This window comes from Lathamus discolor, chromosome 3, assembly GCF_037157495.1.
Source record: "Lathamus discolor isolate bLatDis1 chromosome 3, bLatDis1.hap1, whole genome shotgun sequence".
Taxonomy (NCBI): domain Eukaryota; kingdom Metazoa; phylum Chordata; class Aves; order Psittaciformes; family Psittacidae; genus Lathamus; species Lathamus discolor.
This window is the reverse complement of record NC_088886.1, coordinates 150,115,283-150,136,264: the sequence shown is the minus strand read 5'-3', so window position 1 is coordinate 150,136,264 and position 20,982 is coordinate 150,115,283. Positions and strand designations below refer to the sequence as shown.

Below are 20,982 nucleotides of genomic sequence, written 5' to 3'. Positions count from 1 at the left end.
GTTTGTGTTGGAAAGGAGCTTAAAGCTCATCCAGTTCCAACCCCTTGCCATGGGCAGGGACACCTTCCACTAGAGCAGGTTCACTCAAACTAGCAAACAAACCCGTAACACAAGCAAAATTCTCAGTGAGAAGGAAAGCAAATCTCTCTGTACCTTGTTCTTCTAAGATCCCATTTGGCATCTTTTTGTCCCCGGAGTTGACAACAGCTTTCCTGTGTCTTCTGAACCTGAAATACACACAGCCATGAATCTGAGTAACTCTGTTGAAAGGCAACGAGCGTTTTCCTAAACCACTGATCACCAACCATGTAATTCTGGAGAAGCTCTTTCTGTTCATCTTCACAGCAAGAGCCGCCCCTGTGCTGCGATGGAGGCTCCTGCCGCACCATAAGCACGCCTTTCATTTCCTTGTTAGATCATATCGAAACAAGGCTGAGCTACTTCTGCACGCGGAGCTCCACACACACCTACCTGAAAAAGTACCCAGCCAACAGGATGAAAATGATGAAGACCAGGAGCAGGATCAGCATTGAAGTGAGCAGGTCCTTGTGTAAATGGTTCTCCTCTGTAGAGTCTGCGGGTCGAACACAGGGAACGTTACAGACACGGACTGCCTGAGCTGGCACAGGAGCTGTGCCAAAATACTGTGGTCCTGTGCAATGAACGGCTTGTACTTCCTAAAAGCATCATTATTTGTTTAATATATGCAAAGCTGAAACTGAAGGCTCGATTCCTTCACTGTTCTCTTTTCACCCCTTCAAAAGCACAACCAAACCACCTGCTGCTGACAAGATCAAGGATGGTTTGGAATGAGTGGTTAAGCAAAGATTTTACTTGTAATTAGAGTAAGTTTAATGGGTGCAAGACACCAAGCTATATTTGAAGGCCATTGAGGATATTTCTATGCACATCCGATGTTTCTCAGCCAGACAGACATACCCAAGACCACCACCCTTTGTACAGATGATATTGAATCCAGAGGTACAACGTGTTTTAAACACATCTCATTTACCAGGCCAGAACACTGCTGCTGGTGTACTAGGCTCTAAAGCACATGCTGAGCATGGTGGAAGGGGAAGGCAGGAGGGGACAGTGAAAACTGTCTTCTATGGATTATAATACAATAGAATACAATACAATACAATATAACATAACATATTATATATATTATACATTCTATATATATTATATAGAATATTATCTATTGTTATATTATATTACATTAAAAATCAAGAACCAGTAGGAATTATGAAACTTTTAACAAGTACTTAGAATGAAGATTAAAAAGTATATCTTTGTTATATCTAGTATATATTGCAAGTCTCATCCTTCCATTAATAGTGGGTTTATGTATGTGACCCTTTACATCTCAGTTTCATTATGCTTCTATAACTTTTTCATTCTACTGAGCAATTCAACGTCTAACACATGAAATCATTAAAAACCCAATATATTTTATTTAAGAAAGCAAAACCTTAGCCTCCAGCAAGCAAAACACAGCCCTGCTCCCTGCTTTTCATAAACTCATGGAATGGTTTGTGTTGGAAGGGACCTTAAAGCTCATCCAGTTCCAACCCCTGCCACAGGCAGCAAAGGCTTTTTGAATCACAAAATCAAATAGGTTGGAAAAGACCTTTCAGATCAACTCCAACCATTACCCCAGGAATGAAGATCTCGAAGAGATCTTGCCACAGGCCTCGACAAGCACAAGATTACAGTAAATATATAGGAGTACCTAACACATGAAATATTATAGAAAAGAGCTCATATACAATCACAGAATCATAGGATAGTTCGGGTTGGAAAGGACCTCAAGATCATCCAGTTCCAACCCCCTGCCATGGACAGGGACACCTCACACTAAACCATCCCACCCAAGGCTTCATCCAACCTGGCCTTGAACATTGCCAGGGATGGAGCACTCACAACCTCCCTGGGCAACCCATTCCAGTGCCTCACCACCCTCACAGGAAAGAATTTCCTCCTTAGATCCAATCTAAACTTCCCCTGTTTAAGTTTTAACCCATTACCCCTTGTCCTGTCACTACAGTCCCTAATGAAGGGTCCCTCCCCAGCATCCCTATAGGCCCCCTTCAGGTACTGGAAGGCTGCTATGAGGTCTCCACGCAGCCTTCTCTTCTCCAGGCTGAACAGCCCCAACTTCCTCAGCCTGTCTTCATACGGGAGGTGCTCCAGCCCCTGATCATCCTCGTGGCCTCCTCTGGACTTCTTCCAGCAGTTCCATGTCCTTTTTATGTTGAGGACCCCAGAACTGCACACAATGCTCCAGGTGAGGTCTCACAAGAGCAGAGTAGAGGGGCAGGATCACCTCCTTCCACCTGCTGGTCACGCTCCTTCTGATGCAGCCCAGGATGCTGTTGGATATGAGTGTTGGGTTGTATCTTGTGAGCAGCTGGAAACCCTCTGGATGCTCAAACAAGATATATGGGCACAGAAAAGCTTCCTTTATAGAGGCATAGATGCACTAGGGGCATACAAGGAAAGACGGTATCTCAAGTCAACATAATAGTACAAAGACAGGGAAGGCAGTAAAATGCACGAAACCTGACATTTAAGTGGGATATAAAGATGGAAGTGACAGGCATGACAAAACTGCAATCAGAAACCATCACTTGAGAGGGTTTCAGAAAATCACTGTCAGTGTGTGGATGAACATGCATCACCAGGAACAGCTTAACAGCATCTGGGTGGTGTTTAGCAATAACACACTCTCTATAGAAACCAAGGGATGGCAAACAAACTAGGTGTTTTTGCCTCTTATAAGCAAAAAGGAGCTGCTTTAGCCCACTTTAAGTTTAGGTATTTCCAACTCATATCTTGGGATCCGCCTTGGGGTTTTGTGTTAGAACCATCACTGGCTCCGTGTCAAGACCCATGACACAACGGGGAAAAAACAACAACTTTGAGTCATGAGGGAACTAAAATTTCCCTCTGCTCATTACACAACACAAAAATCACCCATCTCTTCCCTTCAGAATAGAGGTACTCCACACCGCACTTTGGAGACGTCTTTGGAAAACTGATTCCCAAACACGGACAACCTCAGTCCAACCCAGAAGCTGTTCAAGCTGCTGCCTCCGTTTCCTTAGTGAAGCACAGAGCAGCCCTGCAATGACTAATGCAGCAAGATCTCACCTCTGCTCCTACCATTTCACAAGGAAATTAGGTCAAAACCCACAAACGGCCCCGTCTTCCTCATACACGGGCACATCTGTTTTCAAAGCCTTGCAGTGGCACACCAATGGCTTCACCTCTGCAGAGCCCGGGTGGAAGGCACGGGGTCGTTTTCGACAGTTTCATTCATTAACTCTATTTCCTTCTATAGCTGCATTGGTAATTTTAAAGATGTAACCCCCTAAAATGTAAGGGAAGGTTACAACTGGGCTTAGGCCATTGCACACTGAGGGGCTGAAAGATCTTTGGCCAACACAACTACATATAACATGGGATTTTTGAGGGGAAACTGAAAGACGGACCTGAAACACTGTTTTAATCAATGCTGCTTCAAAAACTGAAACATAGGAGTAAATGCATGAAGAAGAGGTAGACATCCTCTAAAGCACATCTCCACTGCAGCTACTACTGGGGAACTATTTCCCCTGCTTCAACACAGAGCGTGCTGTGGTCCAAAACCACACCAAAATGATCATCTGGAGGGTATTTTTCAGTATTACAATGAAACAGTGACTTTTCCCTTGACAAGAGAGGAGGATTATCACCAGGAGGATGGTGTAAACCCCTTGTGCTTCCCCCTGCCACCCACTGAGGATGACTCACGGGTTCTTCCTGGCTTCATTCCCTGTGCTGCTGGCCCAGCCACTGAATGGCTCTTTCTGGAAACATCACCATTTCCCTCAGGGCTGTGATGTTCCCACTTTCTGAATGTGTCAAAAACAAAAGCACCCACAAGAAAATAGGGAACTAACAGCAGTGTATGCACATCAAGTAACAGCCCCGTCACCCTGCCTCCTCACGCTCTTCCAAACTGGGATTTTCTTCATCCCTGGATCACTTCCTTTGCAAGCAGGAACTGAATGGTAAATTGTCCTTGAATATAAGTGTGTTTAAAACACTTTTCCCCCCCCTCCACAATAGTAAATGAAGAAGGCAAGGTGAGTGGTTTGCCCTAGACAACAAGCCAGGTGCCTGGAATTACTGCAGTGATTGACAAAGAACAGACAAGACAGAGTTTATATGAGCACAGGAGAAACCCCACAACAACAGGCTTGGAGCAACCTGGTCTAATGGAAGGTGTCCCAGCCCATGGCAGGGGGTTGGAACTCGATGAGCTTAAGGTCGTTTCTAACCTTAACCTGTGATTCTATGATTCTAACTAAGCCTCTTGCACGTCAGTGTGTGATTTCTATACACTGAAAACCCACAGGTTAACTGAATCAAAGCAGAACTCTCCTCCTCTCTGTTTTCATCAAGCCACCCTGCCTGCTTGAGGACCGGCTGCAATTGTGCTGTAGTCACTGGGCAGAAGGCCCCCCATGCCAATGGGGATATCACCAAGTCCAGACTATGCCATCTCATTCTATCTTTAGAAGAGAAAATCCCAACCCTGCAGAGAATCACTGTGACTTGACTGTGGAGAGGAAGCAGCTACCAGCAGATACAGCTGATAAGCAGGAGATGGGTTTGGTATGGATGAAAAACAAACCCAAGTTACAAAAATAAGTAAATAAAGGAAGGGCAAGAGAAAAAGACAGGGAAGAAGAACCGGTGGTGCCTCAATTTCTACATGAAAGAAGCACCACAAATCCAGCATGAAAATCTCCATCTCTGGGTCCCGTTCTGGCTATGGCATAGCGAAACACTATTATTTCTATGCACTGCTTGAGTTGGCTTCAAAGACACCCACTAACCTCTTGAAACTATCAGAAATAAGGGCCTCAAAAGCTGCACCATTTGCTGCCTTTCAACCTCCCACCCCTCCAATGGATTCATCACCTCTGTGTGTTAATACATTGGTAGTGGAAAGAAACTGTAAAGTTGGGCATGAAACCCATGAAATATTCATGGAGCAAACAGTAAAAGGAATTGAAACATTTGGAAAGGACTGAAAAGCTTTAGTACTGCAGCTCCCAGGCTGCTTCCACATTTAAACCACACAAGAAGTGAAAACACAAGAGGAAGCAAAAGAATCCTGACTATGATTCATACTGGATAACTGATAAATATTAGCAACCAGGAATTATTTGAATGCTACAGGCAGCATCATGTATAAACAGTCCATTGCACATATTCTATAGCATAAAGTTCTACCTGCTTGAAATACCCATTTATTTATTCAAATCCAAATAAATAAATCCTGGCTTATATTTATTTAATCATAGAATCATAGAATACTTTGGGTTGGAAAGGACCTCAAGATCATCCAGTTCCAACCCCCCTGCCATGGGCAGGGACACCTCACACTAAACCATCCCACCCAAGGCTTCATCCAACCTGGCCTTGAACACTGCCAGGGATGGAGCACTCACAACCTCCCTGGGCAACCCATTCCAGTGCCTCACCACCCTCACAGGAAAGAATTTCCTCCTTAGATCCAATCTAAACTTCCCCTGTTTAAGCTTGAACCCGTTACCCCTTGTCCTGTCACTACAGTCCCTGATGAAGAGTCCCTCCCCAGCATCCTTATAGCCCCCCTTCAGGTACTGGAAGGCTGCTCTGAGGTCTCCACGCAGCCTTCTCTTCTCCAGGCTGATCAGCCCCAACTTCCTCAGCCTGTCTTCATACAGGTGAACACTGAGTAAATGGCAGTGCAATAAACCCCAGAATATTCTGATTTTGTGAAAGGGAAATTTCGTGGTACCAATTTCATGGCATTCTTGTGGCGAGCAAAACGGGCCTGGAACCATACAGACTGGCTACCCATGTTTAAAATAGGAATAAACCCAACATGATCGTTCAACAAAGGTTTTAAAAATCAAGTCAGCTAAACTAATGACATGCAATACAACATAATTATTCCTTTCAGAATCAAAAGCATCTTATCTTTTTGGATCATTCATCAAATTAGCATGCAAAGGGAAAGCTAGATTATCTTCTTTGGTATCCCACAGTTCTTGCCATATTCATTTAAATGAAGTTTTCCTTTTTCCTGATACATCAAAAATCTTTATTTTTGTATTAAAAAACCACTGTATTAGCTATCAATATATTAGATCAAATGGTTATCAAATGAATTAGGTGATCCTATTACCTTGAACTGCCCATACACCAGTATATTTTCAGTGTGCACGTACTTATCTATCAGCCAAAACCCATCTTTGCTTCTCACTGCAAAGTAATGAAGGCTTTGATACTTAGGAAAAAAACAGTTTAGTCATACTCATCATTTCTAAAGCGTACCACGGAAATGGAATTTTAATTAAAACACGGATAAGATGACTTTTATCCATAGTACCATACTTAAATCCAGGACAGCTTTGAAGGTGAACTGCCTCTATGAACACGCATCTATGGAGAAACTCCCTTTTTACTGGTTCTGGGAAGCGATACCACTAAGAAGTTACTTCCCCTTCCCAATTCCCATATTCTTACGCGTTCAGACCAATCTCATTAACTTGTTCTGTTGCTCCTCCAGGAGCCTGCCAAGAAGCAGGGCACCGACAACTACTTGATGATATTTCATCAGAGCCATTTAATAGCAACTTTATCCTCAGCTGAATTTTCATGGATATTAGTAATTTATTTCTTTTGATAGCCCTAAGCAAAACAACACAAAGACTGTAGCTGCTGCTGATGGCAGAGCCCTTACCCCCTGCTAAGACTCCACTTCTGCTGCAGAGGTCTGTTACCAGGCAGGGCAGACCTCAGCTGCACCGCCACTGTTCTCCAGACTCAGATTTTGGTGAAATCATAGAATCCTGCAATGGTTTCTGTTGGAAGGGACCTTAAAGCTCATCCAGCTCCAACCCCTGCCATGGGCAGGGACCCCTTCCACTGGAGCAGCTTGCTCCAACCCCTGTGTCCAACCTGGCCTTGAGCACTGCCAGGGCTCTCCTTCCATAGGGGTCTGAAGTTCACAGTAAGATTCAAACCAAACCAACCAACGCACCCACAAAACCACCCTGCTATAAAGCCTGGGTGTCGACAGCCATCACCTGATAACGTATCATGACTTCATCACACTGTTTATATGGAACATCATCAGCTTTATTTCCCTTCAACCAAACCCAGGAATCAGCCGTCCCTTTGGAATTTCCCCTCTGATGCAAGCATGGTATCACACACTACCACCACCTAAACAGCACAGGGATACTGAAGGGAGCTAGCTAGGATTATGAAGGATAAGGACTATATGCAAGTAAAATACATCACAGAACATAACAGCAGGATCAATATCTTAAATAGAGAATGAAGCCTTGTTTGACTTGAACGAACCCCTCTCCAGGACTGTAATAAGTTAGGATGTAGTTGTAGGAGGGCTTGAAGCGAGAGGAAGAAATTCCAAACAATAGAAATGAGGATGAACAAGAGATGCTGTGGTGGACCAGTGAGAAGAAGACTGCTCTCAGGTCTTTGAAAAAGGCTTTTCCATTTTTCACCTGACCTAATCTTAGGCACTATTACCCATCTCCCCGAGTCTTGCCTTAGCTGGTATCATTAGAAAACATAGAACGTCACTGGCGGTGTTCAAGGCCAGGTTGGATGAAGCCTTGTGTTGGATGGTTTAGTGAGAGGTGTCCCTGTCCATGGCAGGGGGGTTGGAACTGGACGATCTTGAGGTCCTTTCCAACCCTAACTATTCTATGCTTCTATAACATGCTTAAAGACTTAAGTTCCTCATGATATGTTCATCCTGTTCTGTAACCGATAATTTCTTTATTTCATATTATTTGTGTCCAGGTCCCATACATCACATTGAGATCCACAGTGACAGCTCCTGGGCCATGCAGACCTTGCAGCCCAGGCAGAGGGGGCATCCTGTGCTGCTCTACCTCTCCCAAATCTATCCTTGGCATTTCCCATAGATGGGAAAGGGAAAGTAAAGCACAGAGCACCAGTTGCATGGAGTTCAAACACAGAGGTCACCTGGCAAGAACAGAAGCACATCAGCAGGGTCAAAGTCCTGTTAAAACATGCAGGGCTCTGTCACCAGGGGGACCTCGCCACAAGTTCCTTCCTACATCCACTCCCATCCCGGCAAATCAGGTGACGTCCTTACTTGTTGTTGTTGTTGGTTTTGGCAACTCGGTTCCATTGGGTGGTAAAGCTTGTGCAAACAGAACGCTAACACAGAGCAGCAGGAGCGAGCAGGAATGTTCCATCCTGGACCTAGGAGAAAGCGAAAGGAAAAGAGGAACGTTCAGGTCAAATTGCTATTATGCTTTTTCCTCACATCACGACAAAGCTAAATGAAAAAGCAGCGTTTACTTTAGATGAGGAAAGGGTTAAAACCTGGTTTTACTCTCTCCCATTGCCTTATCCCTTAACTTTCAGTTTTGATGTGGAAGGAAAAGGAAAATACCAGTTGCATGCGCTAAGAATTCATTAAGAACCTTTTAAATCCAGGAACAGGAAGGCAACGCTCAGTTCAAAAACAACAACAGAAATCGGGCCAAAAAAGCTACTCCACATCCATTAAACACATGAGGACACCGAGGCAAGGAGCCTGGAAGTCGCTTCCATAGATAAGGAGAAAAATCCTGGAGTATCAGCAGCCAGAATACAGAGAATAAATGTAAACCTTGGGAATAAATGCAAAATTAATGTATTTTTGGTAGTTCCTGCTGTAATTAATAGATTGTATCTTGTGCAAACAGCATGAGCAGGAGCAGTGTGGCCACAGGGAGGGGAAAGGAGCCCAAAATCATAGAATCATAGAATAGTTCGGGTTGGAAAGGACCTCAAGATCATCCAGTTCCAACCCCCCTGCCATGGGCAGGGACACCTCACACTAAACCATCCCAAGACCCTGCCTTAAGGGTCTAAGGGACTTGGCTCTACGTGGCCAATACTACTACAGCGTGTAACTTGGACCAACAATGCTGGCATCCCAGGAGCCTTGAGATTGAAACAAAGGGGAAAAGCCTTTACCACTGAGCAGACCAGCAACAACCATGAAGTTTAAAGCACCTGTAACAAGCACGTTTCAGAGTTTCCTTATCCTTGACCTTCTACAGACAGACAGATGATGGATGCTTCACAGATACGCTCCTTGGGAGAACATACTTGCCACAGCTGTGAGTCTGAGAGCTATAAAACATTGCACCAAAGCCTTCCAAACACAAAGAATTGCAGGGTTTGTCAGACTGGAAGATAACTTCTATTATTTATATATAAATAATGTAGAGAAGATTAGAGACCAAGTGTGATGAGAATGTGCTGCTGCTTTGAAGACTATAAAGAAATTCAGGGCAATTAATAGCTGTAGATCAATAAGCTGGTCTAGAAATACTCCTGTCCCTCTAAATAGAGGCTTTTGTAGAAAATATATATGCTGTTATTAATGCACCTTCTATCTCTCCAGTCCCTAATGAACATATTAATGACAAGAGGCTGCCAATAGGTCTTCTTGCTTGACTTAAATATACTTTCTTTGGCATAACACACAAACATCACGTTCTGTATCTCGCAAATGGCAAAACTCATCCAGATGGTGGCTCTACATCCATTGCTAAAATTATAACCACCGTAATACTGCACCACAAAGCTCCCCCATGCTTCAGTTTAATATGTGTAATGTTACAGTTTCCACAGGCTATTAAATAGTGCTGCCTAACTACAGACACACCAAAAAAAACCCAGGAACTTGGCAGTCATTAGAATAACAATTGGAACCATTAGGAAATCCTTTCTTTCAATGTAACATGGGATAACGGAGAGATACCAATTTGATGGATGGACCACTCGGTGGATAAAGAACTGGCTGGACGGCCGCACACAAAGAGTTGTGGTCAAGGGCTCGATGTCCGGATGGAGACCGGTAACGAGTGGTGTCCCTCAGGGATGGGTGTTGGGACCGGTCTTGTTTAACATCTTCATCACTGACATGGACAGTGGGGTTGAGTGCGCCCTCAGCAAGTTTGCCGATGACACCAAGCTGTGTGGTCCGGTTGATACGCTGGAGGGAAGGGATGCCATCCAGAGGGACCTTGACACGCTCGTGAGGTGGGCTGATGCCAACCTTATGAAGTTCAACCATGCCAAGTGCAAGGTCCTACACCTGCGTCGGAGCAATCCCAAACACAGCTACAGACTGGGCAGAGAAGAGATTCAGAGCGGCCCTGCAGAGAAGGACTTGGGGGTGCTGGTCGATGAGAAAATGAACATGGGCCGGCTGCAGTGTGTGCTCGCAGCCCAGAAACCAACCGTATCCTGGGCTGCATCAAAAGGAGCGTGACCAGCAGGGCGAAGGAGGTGATCCTGCCCCTCTGCTCTGCTCTTGTGAGACCTCACCTGGAGCACTGTGTGCAGTTCTGGTGTCCTCAACATAAAAAGGACATGGAACTGCTGGAACAAGTCCAGAGGAGGCCACGAGGATGATCAGGGACTGGAGCACCTCCCATATGAAGACAGGCTGAGGAAGTTGGGGCTGTTCAGCCTGGAGAAGAGAAGGCTGCGTGGGGACCTCATAGCAGCCTTCCAGTACCTGAAGGGGGCCTATAGGGATGCTGGGGAGGGACTCTTCGTCAGGGACTGTAGTGACAGGACAAGGGGTAACGGGTTCAAACTGAAACAGGGGAAGTTTAGATTGGATCTAAGGAGGAAATTCTTTCCTGTTAGGGTGGTGAGGCACTGGAATGGGTTGCCCAGGGAGGTTGTGAGTGCTCCATCCCTGGCAGTGTTCAAGGCCAGGTTGGATGAAGCCTTGGGTGGGATGGTTTAGTGTGAGGTGTCCCTGCCCATGGCAGGGGGGTTGGAACTGGATGATCTTGAGGTCCTTTCCAACCCTAACTGTTCTATGATTCTATGATAATTCATTAGGAAGCTCTTCCCTGTGAGGGTGCTGAGGCGCTGGCACAGGGTGCCCAGAGAAGCTGTGGCTGCCCCATCCCTGGCAGTGCTCAAGGCCAGGTTGGACACAGGGGCTTGGAGCAAGCTGCTCCAGTGGAAGGGGTCCCTGCTCGTGGCAGGGGTTGAAACTGGAGCTGGAGGAGCTTTAAGGTCCTTCCAACACAAACCAGGCTGGGGTTCTGTGATAATCCCACAGAAATAATCCCTGGATAACGAATGCATGAAAAACATTTCAAACAACACTTTTCACATCCCCTTTTCACCACTCACGTGCATTACTCAGAACCGAACCATGTAACACCACTGTAAGTTTTACCATATATATACATTTACATATACGTGCGTATTTAGGTACTTTGAACACAGGACCACAATGATATAATTCTTTGAACCGAAACACCACCCTACTACAGACACAGCAGCATTTTCCACCCTCAAGAAATGACAATTCCATGATAGTCTCTTAGAAAACAACAGTAAAGAAGGTAAAACCCACAACAACGACAACCCTCCAGAGAGAACAGGCAGGTAGAAAAGCACTGCAGAACAAGAAAGGACAACTGTGTACAACAAAAGATGCCTCTTGTAGATAAGATCAGAAAGGAAAAGATCCAGGTAAAGACAGACACTGTCATTATTACACGGCTTTGCTGGAAGGCAACTGCTGCCCTGCCTGGGAAAAGAAATAGGAACTGCTTTCATAACCGTATGGGGATACAATGCACTTTTATCTACTCATATCCTACTATCTCCAGCCTTTATTTCCTGGATATGTGTGGGTAAATGGCTCAGGCACTTAAACTTTATGGACAAGTGAAGTCCATGCAGGGAAGGATTCTTGGCTATTTCTGATTCTCTGAAGACTTAAAAAGGTGCCAGATTCCTGTGACTATCACAGCTTTAGAAGTCTGCATTGCTATAGACAAATGCGTCTGTGTCCAACAGAGGGCTTGATACCACGACCGAACCCAAAATAATCACTGTAAAATTGCACAGTTCACTCAAATCCTGCCAAGGATTCACTTGAAACCTGATTGCGAACCAAGGAGATCAGCTCAGGAATCAGGGGAGGCAGTGAAGATGCTGCACAGCTCTTCCCATCATCGGGATCGCTGCCACCACTTCTCACACAGCCCATGGAGGTGCCACAGGGAATGGTCCAGCTTCCCAAACCAGCTTTATTTTCAGGGGTTACTGGATTACTACACGTGCTTAATGCCTATTTTGGCTGCAGAACTGGATCCTCACCTGATCTAACAGCTCAAGAAGAAAGCCTGGGATTTAAGGAAATACACTACTAAACCCGTTGCTGTGCTCTGTTGGCATTGCTACTGCTGTGTGATGCTTTCCTGTGGAGCCTAAGGCACAAGCTGCTTCAGAGCTGGTTCAATACATACCCATTCCCTGCAGCCTCCTAAACAATAAATACAAACCAACAAAACATCCCATCTAATACAGAGGATGGTGAAGGGACTGTTGGGGTTTGGGGTTTTTCTCCCCTGGGTGTTGGTACGATGCAGCTCAGGCCTGCCCCACAGTTTTCGTGTCTACCAAAAAACCCAAACAACTATAAAATATATGAAAATAAACAGAAATGGGAAGGGGCAAAAGCCACCCCCTCTCCTTGCTCTGACTTTTCTCCTTTTGCTCTTCCTGCTTTTCACCCATAACCCCCCAAACACAGTTGGTGCTGGTGCAGACTCAAGCCCAAGTGCCTGTGTTCCCCCTGGATGTTCCCTACCTGGAGCAGAGGACCCAACACAGCAGCATTCCCCCTGAATGGGGACCCTGGGCACTGGGAACATAGAATCTTAGAACAGTTCGGGTTGGAAAGGACCTCAAGATCATCCAGTTCCAACTCCCTGCCATGGGCAGGGACACCTCACACTAAACCATCCCACCCAAGGCTTCATCCAACCTGGCCTTGAACACTGCCAGGGATGGAGCACTCACAACCCCCCTGGGCAACCCATTCCAGTGCTCCCCACCCTAACAGGAAAGAATTTCCTCCTTAGATCCAATCTAAACTTCCCCTGCCAGCATCTCACTTGCTCTTTGCTGAAGCTCTGGCATTGCCAACCCGTCCCTGCTAACCCATGGCAGGGCACCAGGCAGCGCAGAGTTAAACTGGAATAGCTCTTGCATGACTTCGGTATTGGTTAGGACTCATGGCACCATTATGTCATGGCATGAGGTGGGTAAGACAGCGTTACTGCAGCTTGTCAAATGAAGTTATTCATCTGAATTAAGTCTTTACAAAACAAGTGGAAAAAGAAACACTCCTTCCCGTTCTGAAGGAACAGGGGGAAAGCGGGAACTTGCGTGAAGATGAATTCAAGATACCTCACTTGAGATAACTTGAATAAACAGCAGAGGGTAGCACCGAGCCCCAGCAAAACCCTCTGATAAGGGCTCACCACCACCATCCGCATCTCAGGCAGTGGGCATCACAGCCTGCGTGGCGGCAGGACCTCAGGCTGCCGTGTGCAGCCCAGTGGGCCAGCACATCCCACCACCCACGGGTAACCGCCTGGAAAGAGCTTTTCCGTGTTCCTCTTGTTTTCATTAACTGCTCAGTCACAGAATCCTGCAATGGTCTGGGTTGGAAGGGACCTTAGAGCTCCTCCAGCTCCAACCCCTGCCACGGGCAGGGACCCCTTCCACTGGAGCAGCTTGCTCCAAGCCCCTGTGTCCAACCTGGCCTTGAGCACTGCCAGGGATGGGGCAATAATGATTCGTTCCCTGGAATTACACACCAAGCCCCAGATCAAATGCCCAGAGGTTTGCTAGAAGTCCCATGTTTTGACCTGCTTTAAAATTTAGGAGCTTTATAAAAAATGATTATCCAGTATCTTCCCCTAGTCTTTCCCTGAATCCCTGTAATTCTGACTTAGCTTGTCCTAAAAGGCAGAGGTAAAAAAGAAAAAGGAAAGGAGATATTTGTTGGGAAGCTTGAATACGTATCCATACAGCCCAGCAAGCAGTAAGGAACTCCAGCAGGAACTTCTCTGCTTGGGAAATACTCCTTGGAATTGATCCGCACGTTCCTCAGAGGCACATTAGAAAACACCCAGTGATGAAAAGTCACATTTCAGCATCAAAATGTAGTTTTAATGGGACTGTCTGCACGACATTCGTTGCTGGGGTTTTCTTGTACATATAAAGCCAAGCTTGTTTCTGACCTCTTCAGGAAGAGCAAGAGAACCTAAGGGATAAACATCTAATCCTAAAGTCATGTCCATAGGGATGCTGGGGAGGGACTCTTCATCAGGGACTGCAGTGACAGGACAAGGGGTAACGGGTTCAAACTGAAACTGGGGAAGTTTAGATCGGATCTAAGGAGGAAATTCTTTCCTGTTAGGGTGGTGAGGCACTGGAATGGGTTGCCCAGGGAGGTTGTGAGTGCTCCATCCCTGGCAGTGTTCAAGGCCAGGTTGGATGAAGCCTTGTGTGGGATGGTTTAGTGTGAGGTGTCCCTGCCCATGGCAGGGGGGTTGGAACTGGATGATCTTGAGGTCCTTTCCAACCCTGACTATTCTATGATTCTATGATTCTATGTCTAATATTCAACCGCTCACAAAATTGTATCTGACAACAATTCCTTGTATATTCTACACAAACACCTGCAATTAAAGAGCAGTTAAAGGAGATGGAAATTAGATTACACAATACAAATTAGAATAATCACTTACACATAAGAGATGAAGTGAGGCACAGCATCAATTAACTGAATAAAATGAACTTCCATTTAGAGTAATGAAACTTGATAGACTGCCTCTGTGCAGAGTCGTTTTGTCTCTCATCCAGGTGGACAAATTATGACATTTGCTTTCATTTCCATGTAGGAGGAAGCGCGCACAACAGCACAGAGCATGTGTGTGGTGAACACTTCATAGAATCATCATAGAATAGTTCGGGTTGGAAAGGACCTCAAGATCATCCAGTTCCAACCCCCCTGCCATGGGCAGGGACACCCACTTACAGCAGATGGCTGAGAAATGACCATTTCTGATGTGCCAGAGGCCAGTTTTCAATGTGAGGACACAAGAAATCTGCATGGGCCCCACATTCTTGGACTATTTAACATCTTTGTTGGTGACATAGGCAGTGGGATCGAGCACTCTCAGCAAGTTCCCAATGACACCGAGCTGTGTGGTGCGGTCAACACGCTGGAGGGAAGGGATGGGATCCAGAGGGACACACTGGAGAGGTGGGACCACGTGAACCTCATGGAGTTCAACAAGGCCAATGGCAAGGTCCTGCCTCTAGGTCGGGGCAATCCCAGCACAAACACAGGAGGGGGGGGAATGGATGGAGCAGCCCTGGGGAGAACTCAGAGCAGCTCCAGTGCCTAAAGGGGCTGCAGGGAACCTGGAGAGGGGCTTGGGACAAGGACCTGTAGGGACAGGCCAAGGGGAATGGCTTGAACCTGCCCGAGGGGAGACTGAGCTGAGCTCTTAGGCAGAAGCTCTTCCCTGTGAGGGTGCTGAGGCGCTGGCACAGGGTGCCCAGAGAAGCTGTGGCTGCCCCATCCCTGGCAGTGCTCAAGGCCAGGTTGGACACAGGGGCTTGGAGCAAGCTGCTCCAGTGGAAGGGGTCCCTGCCCGTGGCAGGGGTTGGAGCTGGAGGAGCTTTAAGGTCCCTTCCAACCCAAACCAGGCTGGGATTCTATAAAGAAAATGTTACCTGTTCAAAAAGGTGATGCTCAGAGACACGCACCTGCACGCAGACCAAAATCACCATTTTTGTAACATGGATTTCTCAGTACTACTGCCCCTGTTTACCCGTCCCTATCTGTCTTCCTCAGCATCATGAGCAAGCCTCAGAACCCAGTCTAGCATGGCTAAGACCAGCTCAAACCCATTTCAATTAGCAACGCTGGGATCTCCGGTGAATATAAATCACTGGTTGTCACCAGCAGATTAAGCACAGCATCAGCAGGTCGGCTCTGAAAAGGATTAAATGACAGTGTTGACAGTGGGGTTGACGTGTCACCGTTACAAAGTGACATTTGCCGCATTAAAACTGGTGAGGAATATTGCAATCTCATCCCACAAATGCACCCAAGACTATTGCTCACCAGGCTGAGATTCAAAGCAGTTATGAAGATACGCTCTGTGATAAATGGTGTCAAAAAAAGGATTGCTTTAGGTGGTTTTAAACCAGGAATATCATAAACTGTGACTGCAGCCTTAATTTTGGAAAGCTATACTTGTCCTGTGTATGTATTACATATATGGCTTATCTGCAGCACCATGCAAATAACGGGGAACAAAGGGAGGAATTCCTTTTCCACGTTGTGCTGAGCTGCTGGCAATGAAGCAATACAAAAGGCTATGAAGATTTTGGGACATCACATCTCAAACCACACAGGTCAGACTTGGAATTGGCAGTTTTCATATCACAAAACCTCAAAATTGGGAAAAAGCACCCAAAACCAGAGGAGAAACAGCTTCAGAAAGAGATGGGCATGGAAGCTGCTTTCAAACTCAAAACTGTATTTGCACGCTGCAATAAAACAGGATGATGAACGGATTCTCTCTCACTGGTGTACATTCACTCTCAAACACCTTTAAAAGCACTCTTTTGATGGGCTTTGCTGTTCTGAGCTGCTTTTGAGGTAAAAACAGTCTCACGGATGCATTTCTGAAGTAGTCGTAATCCACCACCCCTGACTAGCACCGAGACCGGTATTGATTTATACTGAGTGAGGGCAAGCCAGTCCACACCAACCAGGATCAATGAACTATAATTAATCAGGAAGAAGCCAGCAAGTGAATTATAATTAACCAAATACCGCTCCACCTGCTGTTGCAATGACCAACACTCTTTGTAGAGGCAGCACTGTCTTCAGATGTGATGAGTACCATTATGGGTGTCTATCAAGCCCGGACTGCTGTAACCAGGAGCTAGAGTTCCAAAGTCAATGCATAGAATCATAGAATAGTTCGGGTTGGAAAGGACCTTAAGATCATCCAGTTCCAACCCCCCTGCCATGGCCAGGGACACCTCACACCAAACCATCCCACACAAGGCTCTGTCCAACCCGGCATGAAGGACTATTTCACAGCTTTCCTACCCAATGTAAAGTGTTCAAATATTCCGGGAAAATTAGACAGAATTCCTGTAGTTCCTTCCTTTAACACCCCCCAAGACATAAATACTGACTTTAATCAAAAAAAATCCCCTAATAACGTGTTTTTGAAAGATTCATACCTGTTACAGCATGAACTGAGGCTTTAATCACTGGGGAGGCTGTTGAAATAACTCCTATCTAAAGCTAAGGGTAAAGCCCCATGATTTCAGTGTCATTACTGAAATAAGTCATGTTTTATTCAGGTGCTTACACAACTGTGAGAGGATTAATTCTAAATATAACCAATACAGCTGTAAAGTGCTTAATAATTCGGTGGGGCAAAAAGGACCTTCTTTGCAAAAGGTCCTTGCCCACCCGCCAAGGCCATTCCCTCCTCATGGGCTTAATCAACTCTACCTACTCCATTCCTGACATGTTAGTCTGAAGTGTGCACCCAAATCTTCAGTTCTTCAGCTTCCCTCAGCTCTATGTTCCAATATTCCAAGTCCTTCACATTTTATCTTATTTTATTTTATATGTTATTCCTTTTTCCTGTTTAAAGTCAGCTCCTTCTCTCCCACCTGGAAAGACACTTGAGCTTCCTAAGCTTGAAGACAGGATTCTTCCTTTAGTCATCTCTTCTATAGGCTCATTAACAGCAGTGATTCTTTCAGCTGCTCTGAACACATCACTCCTAAACCTCAGCCATTCTTACTGCTCCCTTCCTAATTCAATCAGCCCAAAGTCCTGATGCCCTAGGTAAGAGCCTCACCACGCCAAAACGCAGAAGAAACATCAGTTCACTGCCTCATAGGTTGATATATTTGATGCATCATGACATGGGAAGGATCAGGCAGGTCCTAAGTTATCCCATGGAGGCAACATCTTCAGCTCACCCAGTGCAGCTGATTGCTCCTGCTTCAGACTTTGCAGCCGCTCTGTGTCTGCATGCTCTCCCCTCCACAATGTTTCCCTAATTAGCCAAGATTGCTCTGAATGCCATTAATGCAGCACTTCCTATGCAAGCCAAGCTGTTAACAGACACAATACATCATACCCAACAGCCTGCTGTGAAGGCCACACACCTGCACTCTTAAGAGTAGAGCTCTTCTAATTAATAGCTGCTCTCAAAGCATCGATTTCATCACATCCCTCTTTTCCTGACAGAGAAAAAATCACCTCTTTGAGACAGGGGCAAAACCCCACTACAACATGTACAGGTTCTGCTGGGATCCATCAGGCATGTTACACTGTCACAGGAAAAAGCCTGGTCTGACAGGACAAGTCAACACTCTGCACTTCTTTCCAATAGTTTCCAGTACTGGGATTTAACTGGTTCAGTATTTTTTTCCTGGAAAAGGGGTTAAACAGAGAAACCTCCAGCCCCTCAGCTGCTTCCCAGAGTGGATTCATGTAATGCCTCTGCTCGCTCACACAACACCTCCTGACCCCTGCAAGCCCCCAGACCCAAACCCAGCGATCACTCCAGCCTGGTCTCACTGGAGAATTTCGCAGAGGTTTGAAAGTCACAGAATCCCAGCCTGGTTTGTGTTGAAGGGACCTTAAAGCTCCTCCAGCTCCAACCCCTGCCACGGGCAGGGACCCCTTCCACTGGAGCAGCTTGCTCCAAGCCCCTGTGTCCAACCTGGCCTTGAACACCGCCAGGGATGGAGGCACTCACAACCTCCCTGGGCAACCCATTCCAGTGCCTCACCACCCTCACAGGAAAGAATTTCCTCCTTAGATCCAATCTGAACTTCCCCTGTTTAAGTTTGAACCTGTTACCCCTTGTCCTGTCACTACAGTCCCTGATGAAGAGTCCCTCCCCAGCATCCCTATAGGCCCCCTTCAGGTACTGGAAGGCTGCTCTGAGGTCCCCACGCAGCCTTCTCTTCTCCAGGCTGAACAGCCCCAACTTCCTCAGCCTGTCTTCATACGGGAGGTGCTCCAGCCCCTGATCATCCTCGTGGCCTCCTCTGGACTTGCTCCAACAGCTCCATGTCCTTATGCTGGGGACACCAGAACCACACACAGTTAAACAGCTAATAAAACATTCTGTATTGCACTTAGCAGTAACATGACCAAGTCATGCAATGTTATATATAGAAAAGCTGATAATCAGTGAGAAGCCGGCCCTCCCCAGCACAGGAGACAATGGTATCAATGTTTTGATGAACATTTGAATAACCCCAGCTTTGGGATAGTTCAAAGAAGAGTCAATCTAATTCAGTGTGAGAGGAAAGGCCTCATTTTTGGCAGAGGAGGCTGATAAATTGCCTGGGCTCTCACTGTTAACCTCGACTTGCCCTGTTGATCCCTTTCCCGAGTCACCAGAAATTCTAGATCAGAGGCTAAATCCTAAAAGACACTTTAAAGTCTAGAGGCAGATAATGAGCACAGACCAAATTGCATCAGGATAATGAGTTACAGCTTGAAAGTGAAAAGCCCTGGGCCACTCTGTCCAGAGGATGAGCTTTAATGCACGGCCAATGAGGGGGGCAGCAGTGGCAGGACCCTGGTGCTGAGTCAGCAGGAAGCCAACACTCCAGCATGGGGCAGCACACAGAATGGAAGAGATTGTGACTCCTGACCACTGGTGCCACAACCACACACCCCACATGCCCCAACACACCCCACCATGGCCACGGTCCCCAGGGATGCTTACACCAGCCGCAGCATGAAGTGCTGCCCGACACCCAGGTAGAGATCAAGCCATGGAATTAATGTCATGAGATTAAGCACAAAACGTTATTATAGTGAAAATGAATGAAAAAACCCCATTGGATTATTCTAAAAGTACACGTTGTCTACTATAAATTCTATGCCACAGCCATTTCACATTCCCAGTTCATATCCACATGTTTCTCACTGCATAAGTACTCGCTGTCCATCCTTCTTGGCCTCATTTTAGATAAAGATCTCTGCAGTAAGGCTTTATTTTACATTGCTTACTAAGTGACCTGCAAGCTCACCAAAGGAGTGAGTTCATTAATACAGCAACAGGGAGAAGGAAAAAGAGACTCGTCAAACTCGGATTTTCAGGGCACTGAGCAAACTATTCAACACTGGCCATCAAAAAAGTCCCCGGACTTCGCTATGGAATATTACAGGAACAAACATGGGGTGGAAAACACCTTGATTGGTTTTAAATCTCATTAGCAGCTTCATTAATACTAAACAACTGCTACCCACAACCCAACTGAATTATGTTTTACTAAACTCATCCAGAGAGCCTTTCCAGCAAACACAGACATTTGTATTTCCATTTCGGCAAGTTGCCAGCATCCCTCTCTCTCCCAACAGGCCCGTGCTGGAGCCCGAAGTCACAAATTAGGGTCACCTTTCCCCGTGCGCTGTCAGCAAATCAATCTGTGATGCCTTTCAACCTGGGCTCATACATATATTAGGCAGCCTGCCATTGATTTGCAGGAGAAACCCTTGAGCAGTGGAGTGAAACCCCAATAAAATCTTACAATTAACTTGAGAAGTTGCCTTTTGTTCCATCCCAGTGGCCCTTTTATTCTTCAGTTGCAGAAAACCTATCATCATACAGATGCTCCCCTATAATAGAGCTACATGAATATTTTAAATAGCTTGCTGAAAACGCAGACTAATTATATATGATGGAAAATATATACAGAAGAATTATATATTGCATAATGGGTAGATTAAATGCTTGTGTTTCAGCAGCAAAGTATTTTGCTTTGGAGGAGAGAAGGGAAGGAAGGGAAAACACAAAAGCACAAGTGCGTGCCCTGTCTACGCATTCAGACACAGCAGAAAAGAACATGACATCCAGATGTTTGAGAACTCGTTTCTGATACATTAAGAAGGTTTAATATCAAAAGGAAGGTATATCCACCATGAGGGTGCTGAGGCGCTGGCACAGGGTGCCCAGAGAAGCTGTGGCTGCCCCA

The 20,982-nt window shown here is 45.9% G+C and overlaps 1 protein-coding gene across 3 annotated transcripts in view; it reads right to left on the bottom strand.

The window, feature by feature from the left end:
• PTPRE (protein tyrosine phosphatase receptor type E) overlaps positions 1 to 20,982 on the bottom strand; it is a 100,607-nt gene that overhangs the window by 25,747 nt on the left and 53,878 nt on the right. For 2 of the 3 annotated variants that reach the window (XM_065672479.1, XM_065672480.1), the window contains exons 3-5: positions 8,198 to 8,307; positions 472 to 574; positions 154 to 227 (exon numbers count right to left, since the gene is read on the bottom strand). In XM_065672479.1, coding sequence (XP_065528551.1) covers positions 154 to 227; positions 472 to 574; positions 8,198 to 8,300 — 280 coding nt within the window. In that variant the 5' untranslated portion in view covers positions 8,301 to 8,307. Of the gene's footprint in view, positions 1 to 153; positions 228 to 305; positions 384 to 471; positions 575 to 8,197; positions 8,308 to 20,982 lie in introns of those variants that run through there. The other variant, XM_065672481.1, reaches the window with a different exon arrangement.